This window comes from Erpetoichthys calabaricus, chromosome 2 (genome assembly GCF_900747795.2).
Source record: "Erpetoichthys calabaricus chromosome 2, fErpCal1.3, whole genome shotgun sequence".
Lineage (NCBI taxonomy): Eukaryota > Metazoa > Chordata > Cladistia > Polypteriformes > Polypteridae > Erpetoichthys > Erpetoichthys calabaricus.
Window position 1 is genome coordinate 279,800,614 of NC_041395.2, and position 17,108 is coordinate 279,817,721.

The 17,108-nt window shown below is 32.7% G+C and overlaps 1 protein-coding gene across 1 annotated transcript in view; it reads left to right on the top strand.

Moving 5' to 3' along the window:
- Window positions 1–17,108, top strand: part of ercc6 (excision repair cross-complementation group 6) — a 96,750-nt gene that overhangs the window by 42,477 nt on the left and 37,165 nt on the right. Inside the window, exons 9-12 of the mRNA XM_028795614.2 lie at window positions 3,926–4,096; window positions 5,113–5,289; window positions 15,286–15,402; window positions 16,174–16,269. Of these exons, the coding sequence (XP_028651447.1) occupies window positions 3,926–4,096; window positions 5,113–5,289; window positions 15,286–15,402; window positions 16,174–16,269 (561 nt within the window). The remainder of the gene's footprint in view (window positions 1–3,925; window positions 4,097–5,112; window positions 5,290–15,285; window positions 15,403–16,173; window positions 16,270–17,108) is intronic.

Sequence of the window (17,108 nt, forward strand, 5' to 3'; positions counted from 1 at the left end):
TAGGAATTAATCTTTGTTGACTCTTGCACTACCTTCCATCCCTGGCTGCTGGAAAGTGTGCTAACTTAACACATACAGAGGCTAAGAGAGTGCAACAGACATGCACAGACTACTAACTCCTTAACTGTAATCCTGTTAAGGGTTTACATGACAACATAACTGGCTACTTGTGGAGAAATCTACATGTGTTAACCAGGTTTCTTTAACCAGAGTAAGGGATTACATGGCATTTTAGAAACTGGGTTTCTGTGAACAACTGGGTTATTAAAGCACATGTAAACACACTCAGTGTCATCTTGTCAGTGAACAACTGGGTTATTAAAGCACATGTAAACACATTAAGTGTTATCTTGTCAGTGCCTATAGTTTGAATTCCAGAAATCACAATACAGAGAGGCCAGAGGCAATTTGCATATTCATGGCACATTTTTGTATTGTGTTGCCTAAAGTGGGAGAGTTCAGCCAAACCCCCCCAAACCAATTCTTTTTCTTGTATTTAAAAGTAACTGAGCTGCTTTATTTTTTTAACCAGAGAACATTGCAGAAACAAAGCAGTGGCTTCCAATACATCTCCTAATTTGCATAGCCATGCCATGTAGCCTTTTACATGTGTATCATAGATTACTATTAGAAAAATAAATATGTGAAAGACCCATAATCGGAATGGTGTGCCCCGAGCATGCACTGCTTACTGATAAAGAATTATTGTTATATTATTCACATTTTGTTTTAGTCATGACATTAATATGTCTTTTCATATTTTTCATATGCTGCAGTTGAAAACCTGAAAATAACTAGATAATTAATATTTAATAATTTATATTTTTTCTTCAAAAATCACTCCCCAAGTATTCCACCTGTTATAAGTGGTAAGGAGAAGTTAATTCAAGTCTACAAAATATCCGTAATAGGCCACACTTTAGCAAATGGTTTTTTGTATGTATTGTTTGTGAATATGAAGATTTTAGAATGTGAACAGTGGTTTCAGTATTGCTTGTTGAACAGGCATTTCATTAAAAAAAATAAACACCAAGATCAAGCAAGTTAGTGAACACAAAATTACTCTGCAAATAACCTGGTGAGAACATTGAACTATGTCTGTATTAAATGAAAGGAACATCATATTACATGGATGCTGCCACTTTTTGGAAATGACTGCATACAAAGTTAGAAAGAACTGCCAAATTGCCACTGGCATAGAAATATAAATGTCAGTGTAGTACAGAGATCGACGGACTCTGCAAGCTCATGTCACTTATTTTAGGTCCAGATAACACCAAATTGAGTTAGTTGCAAAAGCAAAGACTCTGTGTCTCCCCCCCCAAGCGACATAATAAAACTAGAAATGAAATTCTACTTTCAACATGGTATTGATTCCACATATCAGGAAAAATTTCCCTTTGAATAGCCGATTCCTCTTGAATCCTATTGTTATAGTAACAACTAAAGATTGTTTTCACAAGTAATTTTCATGAACATGAGCAATTTGCAGGAAGGTATGGGTGATGCTCATTAGTTGTACTAAGTTGAGGTGTATTTGCTGTCAAATATTATTGGGTTTCAGAATATGAGTGTTATTGTTTAATTTATTGTTTTTCTAAAATGTATTCATGAATTGTAATTTATGTCACATATAGAGATAGGCAGTACTTTCTTAACATTTATGTTTTATTGACATTCCATTTTCATTAATCTTAATGCATTTTGGGATTTTCAAACCTGAATCATGCTAAGAAAGGCCTGAGTACTTTATCAAATTTTATTTTTTTTTCTTCATCTGTTTAGTGATACAGTCCAGTTTCATTTGCTATGTGCTTTGTTTGTACTTGTGCCAGAACAATGCTTGTATAACTTGAAGATTAAAATATTACTCATCCCTAATCTATATATTTCATGCATGGAAAGGCCATTCTATTAGACTTTCACTTAATGAATGGCATTTGGTCCTCAAAATAGCCTTTTCTTCCATTTTTGTCAAACATTGTGTAATTCAAAAATTGTGTACACACATTTCTCAACAATGAACATTTAAAATGTGTATAGGCTAAGACCATAATTAAGTGAGATATTGTCATACACTTGGTTCACTGGGCTACATGTGTTTGAGAATTTTTCATGCTTAAAATTTACTGGAATACAATACCCATTTGTTAGGTAGTCTTGAATTCATGATAGTTCCAGATCCTCTGATGGCTCTGTTTGGGGTTATAGTGAATGAGATGTTACTACTTAATATGATAATGTAAACTGTACTGTTGACATCTTCCTGAAGTAGAGAGAACCTAAGACAATGTAAAAATTGTCCAATTTTAGGTAAAATTAAAAAAAAAAAAAAATCAAAAACACTTTATAAGGAACAGTCTAAAACTAGAATCTGGCACCATTTGTTGTCATTATTTAAGCAAGCATGTTCCAGTTCTGCTAACCTTTTGGATGCCTCTGTATCTGTTGGTGTTTACTCAATTAAATTTTATCTTCTTCCTGCTTGACCGCTAAAGTAGAAATGATTTTTTATGTCTCACTAACATGATACATACTTATATAATTGTTAAAATTAAGATAAAATAGTTAAGCGAGATATTCAAACATAATTGTCTGTTATTTTTAGCAAGAAAAAGTTAGTTAATTCATACTTATTTAATGTAATATATGTGCATTTTTAACTATGTACTTTAAAATAAACTATAAAAATATTCTGAGCATTGCTTCTGTTTTGTTATACTTTGTCCTTTTGTGCTTTACACAAAGGAGGGAAAAGGCATTTTTTAGAAGATCATAATCCAAGCAATGCAACTCCATTTCATAGCAAGAGCTTGTGATTGAAGGATGTGTACAGTTAAACATTATCACTTGTGTTTTTTTTTTCCTTGTTGTCAGCACAAATCCTCATTTATTAAAGATTTAGCTTGAAGGAAGTTTTAATTAATTACAGGTTCAGTAATTCCTGACTAGGAAGCTCCCATGCTATGTTTACTGTGAATGGCCTTCATGAGCCTCTGTTTCACTTGAGTTCTTGCTGCTACCTGACAGTGTGATTTATGGCTGTTGTTTTCCACCAGTCCACTGTTTGCCCTCTAGGAGGGATTGGTCTCAAGAGCCTCTGTAATATCTGCAGCACATTCACAAAACGTCTTTTAATGACAGCAATACAGCATTCAGTAAGTCAGGCTAATAGCAGATGTACCCTATTAATTGCAAAAAAACTGGGAGAGGTTACATATTTTACAAGCTTTTAATTTGAAGCCACCGGAGATGACTTGTGTTAAGTGTACAGATAGAGATCTCTATTATATTTTGTGATGGTCTGTTACTAGGTTTCTAGTAGAAAAATGACAGAGTGATGTCTGTTCACCTTTATGCTGCAAATAATGATTTTATATGTCTGTTATGCTCATAAAGAAAATATATAAAGTATGTAATTTAAGGAACATCAGTAAAGAATTGTGATAAGGGGATACCAGTTAGCTAACCTCAAGTTAGGATTTTGGAAAGAAATACTAATTTATTATGTTGTAATTCACCCTGTCATTAGTAGTAAAATACATTTTATATAACCTGATTTAGGAAGTATTATGATCTATTTATTTTTAAAAATGACTAGTATGCTTTAACGGAAAATGCAAAAATAGGAAGTAGGATGGCACTGAAACTAAGAATTTTAAAGAATACTAGGCGAAGACTGTAGCTGGCAGACTGAAGTTTTTAAAAGATTTTACATACACTTCAAGTTTTCAGTTTTGATTACAGTATTTTGTTTGTCTTAGTTTGGCATGATGTTTACAAATGATAGCATTTTAAGTAGTAACTTTTACATTTTGAGTATCTAATTTAAAGAAAAAGTGTAATTTAATTGCATTTTCTAAATACACTATATCTACACCAATTCTTTGCCTAAGAAATATCCTTTCTTCTCTTATAATTTTAGGACAAACTTATTCCTGAAATTGTTGCTTGCCATGGAATATTAATCACCTCTTACTCTTTTGTTCGAATAATGCAAGAGACAATGCAAAAATACAACTGGCATTATGTGATTCTAGATGAGGGACACAAAATACGCAATCCATATGCTGGAATCACAGTAGCGTGCAAGCAGGTAAGCACAATGTTTGTCGTGTCAACTGAATTAAATTGTGCATCACATAAAATTGTGATTTTTTTCTCCCAAAACTTAGTATGTTCACTTACTAACAAATCATATTTTCTAATAAAAAATAATAATTGAAAATAATAATAATGTAATATTGAAATGCACTATAAATTATATAGTAATCACGAGAATAATGTAAATTGCAAAAGTAAAGCTGTCAATAATGTCAAACTCTTATTTTTTGTTTATGTTCCCAAGGATAGCTGTTTTACTAAATGCAAAACTTACATTATCCCTTAAACAAGAGATAGTGGGTTTCATAATGTACTCTTTTACTGTTCAATTTTCTTTTATAGTTTGTGTCAAATAATACCATTAGGCAAATTTATGTTAAATCAGGTTTTAATAACATGAGATTGATGAAGCCCAAATAACACTCTGATATTTTTCTTTCTATTATTTAAAAAGCAGGATAGGAAGCTATAATACATGCTTCAATTGCTCAACTGAATAGCAAAATTATTAGCTCATAGTTACATCAGGGGAGCATTTTTGCTTCAGCTTCAGTTTCAGTATTGATATCCTGGCGAGGTTTATAGAAAAGTTAATTAAAAAAAGGATAAACTCTCTTTGTCTAATGTAAAATTAATCATTTTCATTAAATTTGGTCATGATGAGAAAGAATTCCTGCTTCTACGTAAAACATAAAGGAATATTCTTGTGCTTAATTTAAAAAGAAAAGTCTGATATATTAGGTATCATTATTCATTTTTTTCTTTATTTTTGTGCTTTTTGAATATTTCAACTAAAGAAGATTACTGTATCATTTGTTATCATTAACTGTACTTTCACAGTATATATTAGTCAGCAATTTGCTTTTCTTCTAATGGAGTGGCTCTTAGTTGTAGACAGCTGCCCCCATTAATTGCCTACCTTTGTTTTGCAGTTTTCTGTGACTTAATGTTTTAATTTTTAAAGACATACAAGTATTTAATTAACTTGTTCTTTAATATTCCTTTCAGTTTCGTACTCCACATCGTATAATTCTGTCTGGTTCTCCAATGCAGAACAATTTAAAAGAATTGTGGTCACTTTTTGATTTCACTTTTCCTGGAAAGCTAGGATCTTTACCAGTATTTATGGAACAGTTTTCTGTACCTATTACTATGGGAGGCTATGCAAATGCATCACCTGTTCAGGTAAATTATACAATGTTTTACTGTAAAACCTACTTTAAATAGTAACTTCTGGGATCAAACTATTCTAGTGATGGATTAAAAGTAAAGAATTGTGTTTTTGCCCCAATTTATTTAGTCTTGTGTTATTCCTGTGTCTGTGCCCACAAGAAAACAAATAAACAAAATGAGTGAACTGTTACTCAAGTTGATTTCATTTTGAATATGATTTAATTTTATGCTCGCTTTAGTTTCCTATTTTTACCATGTATCATGTAAGTATTATATAGTTGAGGAATAGAAATCTCTCTGCAGATTTTAGTAAAGAATGTTTTTCTAAATACCAATGGAAATACAAAAAGCAGGTTCTCTTAAGAAATTATGAAAATTAGCAGACTGAGCTAAATAATATTTACAGTGACACATTTAAAGCAATGGGACACATGAGGATTTGCTTTTGCTTTGTTCAATATAAGCTACGTTGAATTGCTTTTAGTAATACAGAAGATTGTTTCCAATAAAATATATAATATTTCTCTAACTCAAATACTTCATTTTTAATCCATTTTGCATAATTTGCCTGAGCGATGCCAGTAGGTACTAGTATTTCAAGCAATTTTGATTATTCTGATTACTTTGTTAAAATTACCTATTTTGCATTTTTCCATATCTTAAAATTATGCATGCAGTTGAAAATGCAGTTTATAGTCTTTATTTAAACTCTGATATACCACCAAGGTTAAGTATGTTGAAAAATTCAAAAGGTAATCTAAAATGGTTGTATAAGTTCAGCCCCAACAGTCTGCGATTGTTAAATTACTTGAAAAGTGTGCCACCTCCAGCGCATAATGGTGAGGCGTAATGAGGTCACCAGTTTATAATAATTAAAAGCATACAGAGAAGCACAGAGCACAAGCAAACATGTACCTTGTGTAATGGTGCCTAAGGGAAAACCTCTCGGGAGATTGCCAAAGAACTATAGAATATAATTTCTTCTTCCAGGGCAAGAACCATGCTTTTTAAAGGGACATCTTTAAAAGTAACAATACTTTTTCTGTCATGTTGTCCTATTATTATGGCAAACACAAGTTCCTAATTGTATTTATTACTCTGCACTGCACTGATTGAAGAACTGGAAAGTGGTTCCTAATAAGAACAGAAGAGGTTGCTTTTCCATTTGAAGCTTTGCATAACAAGGTGGTCTTAAATATTTTGGATCATTTATGTGGAATAGCCCAAAGTACAGAAGAACCAGTTGTGGGTTTTCTTTAATATAGATATCCTGTAGATATTTATAGATATACACCCCAGTAAAGATGAATGTTTTTTTAAAAAAAAAAAAAAGGTTATAAAAAATTCAAACCTTTAACTGAAGTAATTTTTGTCTGAGAAAAAAATTATTCCTCATCAAGAAATAATTATTTCTAGCAAAACCAAACATGCCGTGATTGTTGTACACCTGCATGTAATACTGTGTACAGCCTACCTTTTATAATAAAACATTACTGAGTTTTCTCACATCTTATAAGGGTGGACAATATATAGCAGGGACTCTGAGACCATTATTCTTTACAGAATCTCTCATCTCATCTCTTGTGCACTCTTCTTTTCAGCTCACCCCACAGGTTTTCAGTGGGGTTTAGGTCTGGTGCCTAAGACAGCCATAGTAGAAGCCTGATTTTGTGTTCCACAAATAATGTTTGTGTTCATTTGAGCCTATGTTTTGGGTTATTTTCCAGCTTGAAGTACCAATAATGGTTTGTTTTAGGTTTTTGGCATAGGCAGCTACATTTAAATTTAAAATCTCCTTGCTCCTTCCCTGGGCTGTTGGAAGAAACAAAAGTCCACAACATCAAAACAAGTTATACTTTACAGTGACGATCAGGTTTTCTTGGTATAGCCATCCTCCTTTTTATACAAAACCCACCTTGAGTGTTTTTTTTTGCCAAAAAGCTATTTTATTTCCGGTAGTGTTTAGCAAATTCTGTTTTTTTACATTTGTGGTTAAATGACAGAAAATGCCTTTTCCTGGCATGACTTCCAAACAATCTGTTGGCATGGATGTGACACCTGATGGTAGTTTTGGAGACTTCGTAACCCCAAGGTGCTACTTCTTTCTGTTTTTCTCTAACAGTGATCTTTGGAGATTGTTCTAGCCCTCTCACCATCCTGCTCACTGTGCATGGGGGCAGAGTAAACTTGGGTCCTTGTCCAGGCAAGTTGGTAACAGTTCTAGTTGATCTAAACTTTTTAATTATTGCCCTAACTGTAGATATGGGCATTTTCAGGCAAATAGCAATTTGTGTCAAAACACACTTCTCCTTCATTTGAATTGTGTGTTCTCTTATATTTCCCATGCTGAATAATGAATAAGAAACATTTGCCACCTAATATTTAACACCTAGTGAAATAGTAATTCATGGAAATCTTTTTGAATGTTCATACAACCTCTTTTCAGCTATAGCTGAAAAAAATGCTTCAGTTGCACTTTGTTCATAAAAATGTCTAGTGGTGCCAATATTTGTGGCACATGTAATTATTTCTTGTTGACAGAGTATTTTTTCTCAGAATAAATTAATTCAAATAAAGGTTGGATTTCTCTCATTTTTTTCAGTGCAAGATTAAGGAAATTCACCAATAGGTGATTTTTTTTCCACAACCCTCTTCACTTTACTAGGTATGCCAATAATTGTGGAGGAGACTAGATATATAGATAGATGCAGAGAACGAGATATAGATGGATAGCTATTAATGTTATATGTAATTAAGATTCCATAAGGTAGTCCCTTTCACACCCTATGAGCTTTCCATTTTGTTTTTTTTAGTCCATTTTTGGTATCCATACATTACCTCTTTAAACGTTCTTATGCTTTTACTAAACTGACTGTACTGCATTCCGTCAACACATCAGCTATAAGATATTAAAGAATACAATGTTAATTGGAAACTATATCTCATCGCTACATGAAAAATGTAACAATGTCCGAGAGGTGACAAACAGCAGTATGCTGTTGTTCTCTTAAAGGGTAATGCATGAGTTGTATGCTGTTGTTGGGCTAAATTAATCCCTGTTGTAAAAATAATGCATCTAATGTGCTAATCGTGCTTCTTTTGCCTTGGGGGGTTCCCTTTTGGTAATATTTCTAGGTATTGTCTGGTACAACATTACTAAAGTCAACCATTACAGATAAATATTGAAAAAGGACAGAAATAGCAGCAGACTTACAAGAGCCTAAGTGAAGTCACATTCAGAAAACAGTCAACTCTTGCCTGGATAAAAACCCTAGCATAAAAGAGACTTTAGAAATAGTTAATTAAGAGTTCATTTTTAAATAACTAAATGTACATTGTTACCTTCTCTTTCATTAGAGGTTGCTGCTAAGCATAACAATTGAAATAATTGAATTGAGCAAAAATATAATCTTTGAGCTGTTTTATTTTCAGCATTTGAAATATATTAATATTCCCCTTTACAAAACATCTGCAAGTGATGTGTGATTTTTTTGTAAAATATTTTTCCTTAGTGTCCTGATTATTTTTCATAATTATTCTCTTAAAGCATAAAGGCAATTATTTACTTATTGCTGTAAATTGTATTTTGCATGATATCTAAAGTTTTGATGTTGTACTCAATGAAAGGTAATAAAATATATGTAGCAAACCTTTGTTAAATTGAATGCTTGACCATAGTTACAGTAGGAAAAAAATACATATTATGTGAACTTCCTCTGGGGCATTAGGTCTCTTTTACATTTTAAAGACGTTACATCAAGTTTATTATTGGTACTAAATCTTCCTGTTATGAATTAGTATGGATATGTGTTTTAGTCTGCCTTCTAATGGAAAGCATTTCATCTGTTGTCTGTTGCTGCAGAAAAAAAAAAATTATGTCCTAGTGCTTGTCAAGACTGGTTCAGAATATAGATCAACTAAAAGGGAACTATAGGGCCAGGGTAATGTACAGTACAGAAGTGCCTGTCATTTAAAGCATGAGCTTAGGAGAAAATTTACCAGTTACTTTCAGTGAAAACATGTTAACATGTTCCAGCAGAGACTAATAATAAAGGGATAAATAGTCTGATTAAAATTACGTTTTAACACAGTGCTTATGGTATCAGTATCCGTGTTAAAATGTATCTTCAAACCTTTTAGCTGTAATTCAAATGGCATGTCACAGGTACTTGTGTGTGTTGTCTTAATTTTCACATTACAACATTTTATTTCATTTCTTTCAGTATGTTCTTTTGGTTAAACATACTAAAAGTTAAATACATTGGTTTTGCAGTTTTTAGTCCCAATAAAATGGAAATGCAACTTAAAATGTGAAGTGCTTTTTTATTTTTTTTGCATGAACATGCAGAGTTACTGATTTTGATTAGTCTACTTGGCAGCTACCTTTCGTGGTATGTATAATCTTAATTTAATCTGCTCTAAACATTACCTGTATGTTCTGTGTGGATCTGGAAACTTTCCTAAGATGTCTCATTGTTTAGAATAAATATTTTTAAGAATCTTTAGCTTTAATGTCTTTGTAGATATGAAAACAAGAGCCACTGTGTCATCAAAGTATAAGAGTATAAGATGGATAGCTTGAAAGCTCAACCACACATAATAAAGCCCTTAAAATAACAAAATGTTAAAGCTAAATCTAAACATTATTGTACTGAAAATAACAAATTTATTTTAATGTAAGAAATTTAAACCACTTTAAAAGATGATGTATGTTTAAGGTGGTGAATTGAATAACATAGTACTTCTATCAGTGATCTCTTGTTCAATAATGTAGTGAACCTATAGATTTGCTTTTCTAACTGCCTTAAAAGGGATATTGATGTTCCTTCCTCTGCCAATAATGAAAACCTTTACTAATTATTAATGTTATTAAATGGTTGGAAGTAGCTATCATAGGTTTATAGTGCTCATTTAGTATTCTTCTTAGAGTGAATTCCTCTTAACTGTCTATTCTGAAGTCCTTTGGCCTTTTGTTGTCTTAGAAGTTTTCATTTTCCTTATGTGGTCTGTGGTCTTGCAAGGTTTGAATTTAGTACAAGATAAATTGCTTTGCTGCTGACAATTATACAGTTTACTGTTAACCCCAGTGGTTTTTCCTTTTCCATCAGTTATTTTTAATAATGCTTTTTGCTGGCCATCTACAACTTTGCCAACTAGCATTCTGCACTTGATAGGGCCTTGATTGTTCTACACTAGTAATTGCTAGGAGAAAATTATTGTACTGCAGCTGACACTGACAATGTATATTGTCTTATGCCCTATTTGAATGAAAATACACTATCTAAGCCCCATATGTTTATATTGTTACAACCTTTTGTATAGAACTGAGCACCCATTGCTTGTTTTCTGTGGTGTAGCTAATTTGTAAAATCAGTAAACTTTATGCATTCTTGGAATGTTAGTTACTGGTGACAGTATAATGAGGCTGGCTATGGGCTGTTTGTGAAAAATTTTCACCCAAGCTCTGTTTTAAAAGTGTCTTTATTGATAGGGCATTGAGTCCCCCAAGCCTTCTTGTGACAAATGGCAAGCTTTCTGAGCATCCCTTGCATGTTTTATGTGCCACCTCCTGGAATGTTACTAACAGTAGAGACATAAGACAGTAGCCAAGCTCATAATAGTAATAACAATTCTTTACATTTGTATAGCAACTTTGCTCACTATTCACTGCTCCTCAGTAAGTGGGGAACCACTTGAATCACCATTAATGTGTTACATCTACCTTGATGATGCAACAGCAGCCATTCCTGCACCTGTATGCTCACCACACATTAGCTGTTAGGTAAGGAAGTGGTAAGAGAGAGAGCCCAATTAGAGAGTGGAAGATTAGGGGGCCAGAATGACTAGTCCATGGTGGGCAATTCAACCTGGACATCGGTGAATGATGCCTATGGGTATTTTATGACCACATACAGTCAGGACTTCGGTTTTATGTCTTGTACAAAGGGCCACACCAATTTTACAGCACAGTTTCTCCATTACTACACTGGGACATTGGAATCCACATTCAAACCACAGGATAAGTGCCCCCTGCTGGCCTTACTAACACCTGTTCCAGCAGCTACCCAAGCTTTTTCTAGATGGTCTCCCATCCAAGTACTGTTTGGGTCCAAACATGCTTAGTCCCCATCTTCATAATTTGTTTAGCACTACTTAGTGACCACAGTAAATTTATACTCCCTCTAGATTTTAATTTCAGTGTTGTGCATAATATACATTATGGTTATGCATATCTTGTATAATTCTCTATACTTTGTGGTCAATACATTGAATTAAATCAGAAAAAGAAAGAATATCTACTTTTCTGTTTGTATCGTAAACGTGGAAATGTTCTTTAGCATCATATTATAGTTACGTCATGTCCTAGTTTAATTCAAATAGATGAAGCATATAGTTGTAAATCATAGGGCTGCTAAAATAACATGAAAGTTTTAACTGTGTTTCAGATATAGAAAAATATAAAAAAAGAATTAGTATTCAAACTTAACTATACTGTGTGGCATCAACTGAAGCACCCAATTCTACCCTGCCTTGCAAATTCAGAACTGATTAACATTAAGTGTCACAGGGTTGGCAGTAACAGAAGTGGGTGTTTTGTGTCTTTTATCATCTCTTTTCCATGTCTGTCTCTCTAGCACTTCTCTAAATCTTTAATATGTTTTACCATTCAACAGAGGAGAGATATTTCTAGAGTACATGTAGAAAGGTATAATTAAATTATTACTTTTTGTTTTTGTTTTAATTATCTTTATTATTGGGTGATTTGATTATTAAGGTCCTACTTGAATTCCTTTGCACCTCTCCATCAGCATCTTTTTGTTTTGCAAATGTGCCGATCAGCACAAGCAGCCTGCTATACCATACCCACCCACAAACACCATACTCCACCGGAGCAAAAAGTTCTCTCAGTTCAGGTTTTGGAATTGCATAAGGTAAATAATATGTTATTTGGGACACATGCATTTCATGTGTGTTCTGTGTCTACAACGATCTGGGTAAGTGTAGGATGACAGAAAATGCGAGAAACACAAGAAATGTTGAACAAATACCTAAAATAGTACTATAACATGAAAAAAGTTTCTAACTACAAAATTTTGACATGGAGTGTATAATGTGTGAAGACTGAAATTCAAATATCAAATAAACACTTTCACAGAAGGTACACGTATAACAAAACAAGTGCGCTTTTATTCAGGGGTATAACCGAAGAAAAAGAAATCAGTTTAGGGTACGATGCTGACACGACAGCTTGGGTGGTGCAGCGGTAAGAACTGCTGAATCATAATCAAGAGGTCGCGGGATCAAATCCAGGTGCTCTCCAGAATTGCCATTTTGAGTAGTGAGCTGCTCTTATTGTTACTATTGTACCATAAAAACATACATTTGATCTGAGTCTGTAACAGCTGGTGTAAATCTATGATACTTGTAAAGGTTAGCGTTTTTTTTAATTTTTTTTTAAATTCAGTTTTATTCTCTCGGTCACGTACACGCTCACCTCTGACACTGCTGTTTTCAAATAAAGACATGCTATAACAGAAGTGTGTTTTAAGGCTTTTTTTTCTTTTTCATCTTAACATAGAGCATTTAAAAGAGGGCTGTTCTGGTGTGTGTTTTTTTTTCCTCCCTCACTTCACAAATGTTTCTTTTGTCCTTGAGATGATTTAAATTGTGAAATTCACTTCCTTTCATGCAGATTGTATCAGTACTGCAGATGTGTCATTTTGAACTCTCAATATGGTTGTTTAAAAAGAATAGTTTTGGAAAATATCAATTGATGTATAACTAGTGTGTGTATAGTAATTGACTTTTGTAAAAAGAGGGTTAAGTTCCATTTTTACATTAATTATGGTTCTGAATAAGTTATCTGGTGCATATTACTTGTTTTTTGCATTTGTTAGTTACTTATATAATATACATTGCTTTCCATTTTCTTTTGAATTAACAGCGATAAAAAACTGAGGGCTCGAAGTTGTTCCAATGTCAGACCTCTTCCTTGTTTATATAGCTGTAAATGTGTCATAAAGGTGTCTAAATGCAGTGGTTTATAGCTGCAGAAAGTTATAATTAATGAAAGCAGCTTGCATTAAAAATGACTTGATGGTTCTTTTTCTTTCTTTCTTTCTTTCTTTCTTTCTTTCTTTCTTTCTTTCTTTCTTTCTTTCTTTCAACTGTAAAAGTTTAAAGTGCCACACTGCTTTCGTACATGTGTGCATGTGTTCTGCACTTTTTATTTTTATTTCATTCTGACATGCATAGATATATCTTAACTAAGGGTGTGTGCCACCTATGGCAGCCCCTGCCCCTGTCAACAGCTCTCTATCAGTCCACGGTGATTTTTTTGTGAAATGGAACTAGCTCTTTTTGCAATATTTCACAGAAGGAGGACCTGGGATGCAAACCTGTTATTTCCTAAATGTCAGACAGCTGTGCTACTACTGCGCCACCTGTGTGGCTTGTTGACTGCTAACACACAACTGAACCACTACTGTTCTTAGTGGAGTGAATGTCTTTCAGTAAGACATTCATGTGTTCCTTTAAAATTTTTAAGTCAGCCTTACAAGAAAATAAGTAACCTTGAAGTCATGAAAAATGCCAATTTTAAGATGCAGTATTTGAATGATTTCACTTTAGACCTGATGCTGACAAAGTCTAACCCATCACAGTTACCAAGACCATTTAGTGTGATGTCACCCATCAGTATCTGTTGTACTCAAGATGACATTCTACAGTTGATTTCAAATATTAGAAAAATAAAGCTAATCTTCAGTATAATATCTGTTACAGGATTTCAATATTAATTTTAATCTGTTTTGTTTCATTTAATAAATCAGCATTATTTAATAGTCTGTTAATTTAAATAAATTGTAATAAGAAGGTATACCTAATTTAAATTCACGTATTAATCATTTAATGCTTAGAAATGACCTAATACAATATAATATTTAATGATATTCACACTTTAACAGTTCATTTGGATCTGAGAGCCTGGTACCCATTTCTCTGTTTTGCTGTTTACAATTTCCTATTTAGTGATGTAGGTAATTGTTAGTTGTTTGCAGGCCACACGTACTTCATAGATAATCCATTACAATGCCATATGTTCACTTAGGATTGAGATGACCTTTTATTTTCTGTGATCACAAGCTCATTCACTCAGTGCCTTTTGTACTCTCAAGTGGGCACTAAGCTTCACTTATTGTTTTGCATCCTGCAGTGCTTCAGGCCTCCTGTAGGTTTTTGTTTGATCTCTAGACCCTTAGATTACTAGTAAATGGTATTTGGCCTACCAGTGGATTAGCCAAACTGAATTGATAAAAGGGAGCTTGCCCTAAGGGCAACTAGCACTTCTATAAATCTTTAATATGTTTTACCTCTTAAAAGAGGAGAGAGACATTTCTAGAGTATATGTATAAAGGTATAATTAAATTATTACTTTTTTGCTTTTTTTTCTAATCATCTTTAGTATTGAGTGAATTGATTATAAAGGTTTTAATCAATTATAGATTCAATTGTAAAATTTTTCTCATCTGAATAATCATTAGCTGTGGGTTCATTAGTGCACTGCCAAATTAATAGATGAATGTAGCAATATTTTTTTGTAAACCTATTTACAAATGTTATGATAGGCTTTGCTGCAGTACAAGTGTCATGAAAATTAATTGGTGATTTATGATAGTTTAAAAAAATATATACTACAGTGTAACTACAGGGTATGACTTTTATACTTGATTACTGTTTATTTTATATATAGTTACTTTTATTTTATTCTTAAATGTTTAGTAGGAATGTTTATTACGTTAGGGTAGGAAACATGTTGAAATATTTTGTTCAGACCATTTATACATTGCATTTGTTGTCTGAAACAAAATCTTTGATATGTAAGATTAAAGCCAAATAACATTTTTTGTTTGTGTATTTTAAGATTTTTGATTTTTTTTTCCATTGGTTTTATAAGCAGACGATCTGCATCAATTTGGCTATTTATCATTTTTCTTTTTTACTTAATAGGTACAGACTGCATATAAATGTGCTTGTGTTTTACGAGACACAATAAACCCATATCTTCTTCGAAGAATGAAAGCAGATGTAAAGACTAATCTTTCCTTACCAGACAAAAATGAGCAAGTATGTAGATCATTTTTGTAATTCTTGTAGCTGGGGCACAATTTTGGGGATATTTAGTGTACTGTATGACTTTTAGTTACACAGTATTAGTAACAATATTTTTAATTAACAGCATTTTTATTGCTATTTTAGGTTTGTTAGATTTTTATATACTAACAAACATTAATACTTTCAAGAAAGATTTAATTTGTACAAGTATTAATGAGAAATTATGCCATTTGTATTTGGCCTTTCCAACATATAGTTAACAAAAATTCTGATTATTTTGTTATTTTCATAGATTGAGATTTTATTTTTATTTTTTCTTATCTATAAATTTACTCTGTTAATCAGTTTAATCAAACTAAGAAAATTGTATTTTATAACTACCTCATTGGTTGTTGAAATTCCTAACATATACCTTTTATATACAATGTAACCAAATAACCATAATCACAAAAAAAAATATTTTTATGAATTGCATTAATCTATTCCATCCTTGCAGATTTGGCACTACATGACATAAAATCTACTTTTCCTTGTTTGTCTGACCTGGCATTTCATGCATAAGTGCATTTTTATTTATGTGGATTTGTGCTTTCTTTAATAATTTGTGTTGAACAAATTTTATTTAAGTTTGTATTTGTCTCAAGCTCCCTGAGTGGAAAGAAGTGAGAAATTAGTGACTTTTTCAGAACAGGCAGTAGTATCAGTGTTTCAGTGTTTAGTAATATTTAAAGAAGAAAACTTGCCTTACATTACAAAAACTTGATTTTTTTTTTTTCTTTCAAGGTTTTGTTTTGTAGATTAACAGAGTGTCAGCGTGAGATTTACCAGAGTTTCATAGATTCAAAAGAAGTCTATCAAATCCTCAATGGAGAAAGGCAGGTGGGTCATTTTGAATGAAATGTTCATATTTTGTCCCACCGTGGTTAAAATGGAGCAGCAGAATGATTAATATTGTTGCCTTACAGCTCCAGAGACCTGAATGTGAACACCAGCCTAGTCACTGTATTTGTGGGGTTCGTTCTCCCTTTATTTGATTGAGTTCTGTCCAGGTATTCCTCCCACATTCCAAATGTGTTTGTTAGAATGATTGACATCTCTAAACTGTCATTGATGATGGACATATACATAATGGTGTCTTGCAATGGACTGATGTCCCACCTAGAAATTCTAGCTTCCTTATGCCTGATCTTACCTAGGTAGGCTCCACTTCCTATGCTAAATTCTAATAAGCACGTTCAAAAAAACAGATGAATGCATGAATTGAAACCTAGTGAATTTATTTTGACGTATTTAAAGTTTCTAATTGACACGGAGTGACATCTTATAAATCTTAAAATTTGGAGCAGTTAATTTACACAGATGGTGAGAATTTCAGCACTTAATATGTAGACAAATATGATCAAAATGCAAGCAATGTTTTTTCTGTTTAACTTATTTTTGATGTATATACATTATGGCATTTTGTGCATCTCCTGAACCCAAACATGGACCTAAAGTAGCCAGCAATTATTTATTTATTTTTATATATTTGTGCATGATACTTTTATTAGGAAAAACAAACATATGTAGAAGGGTTGGAAGTAAGGTGTTTAAAAAACGAAACAAGTTGGAAAATGTATAAATGGCGTAACATTCGTGTGTGTTTGGGGGCTACATTAACTGATATGAAAGATTGAGCATTTCACTTGTTATAGTTAGTTAGTCTGAGAGTCACTTAT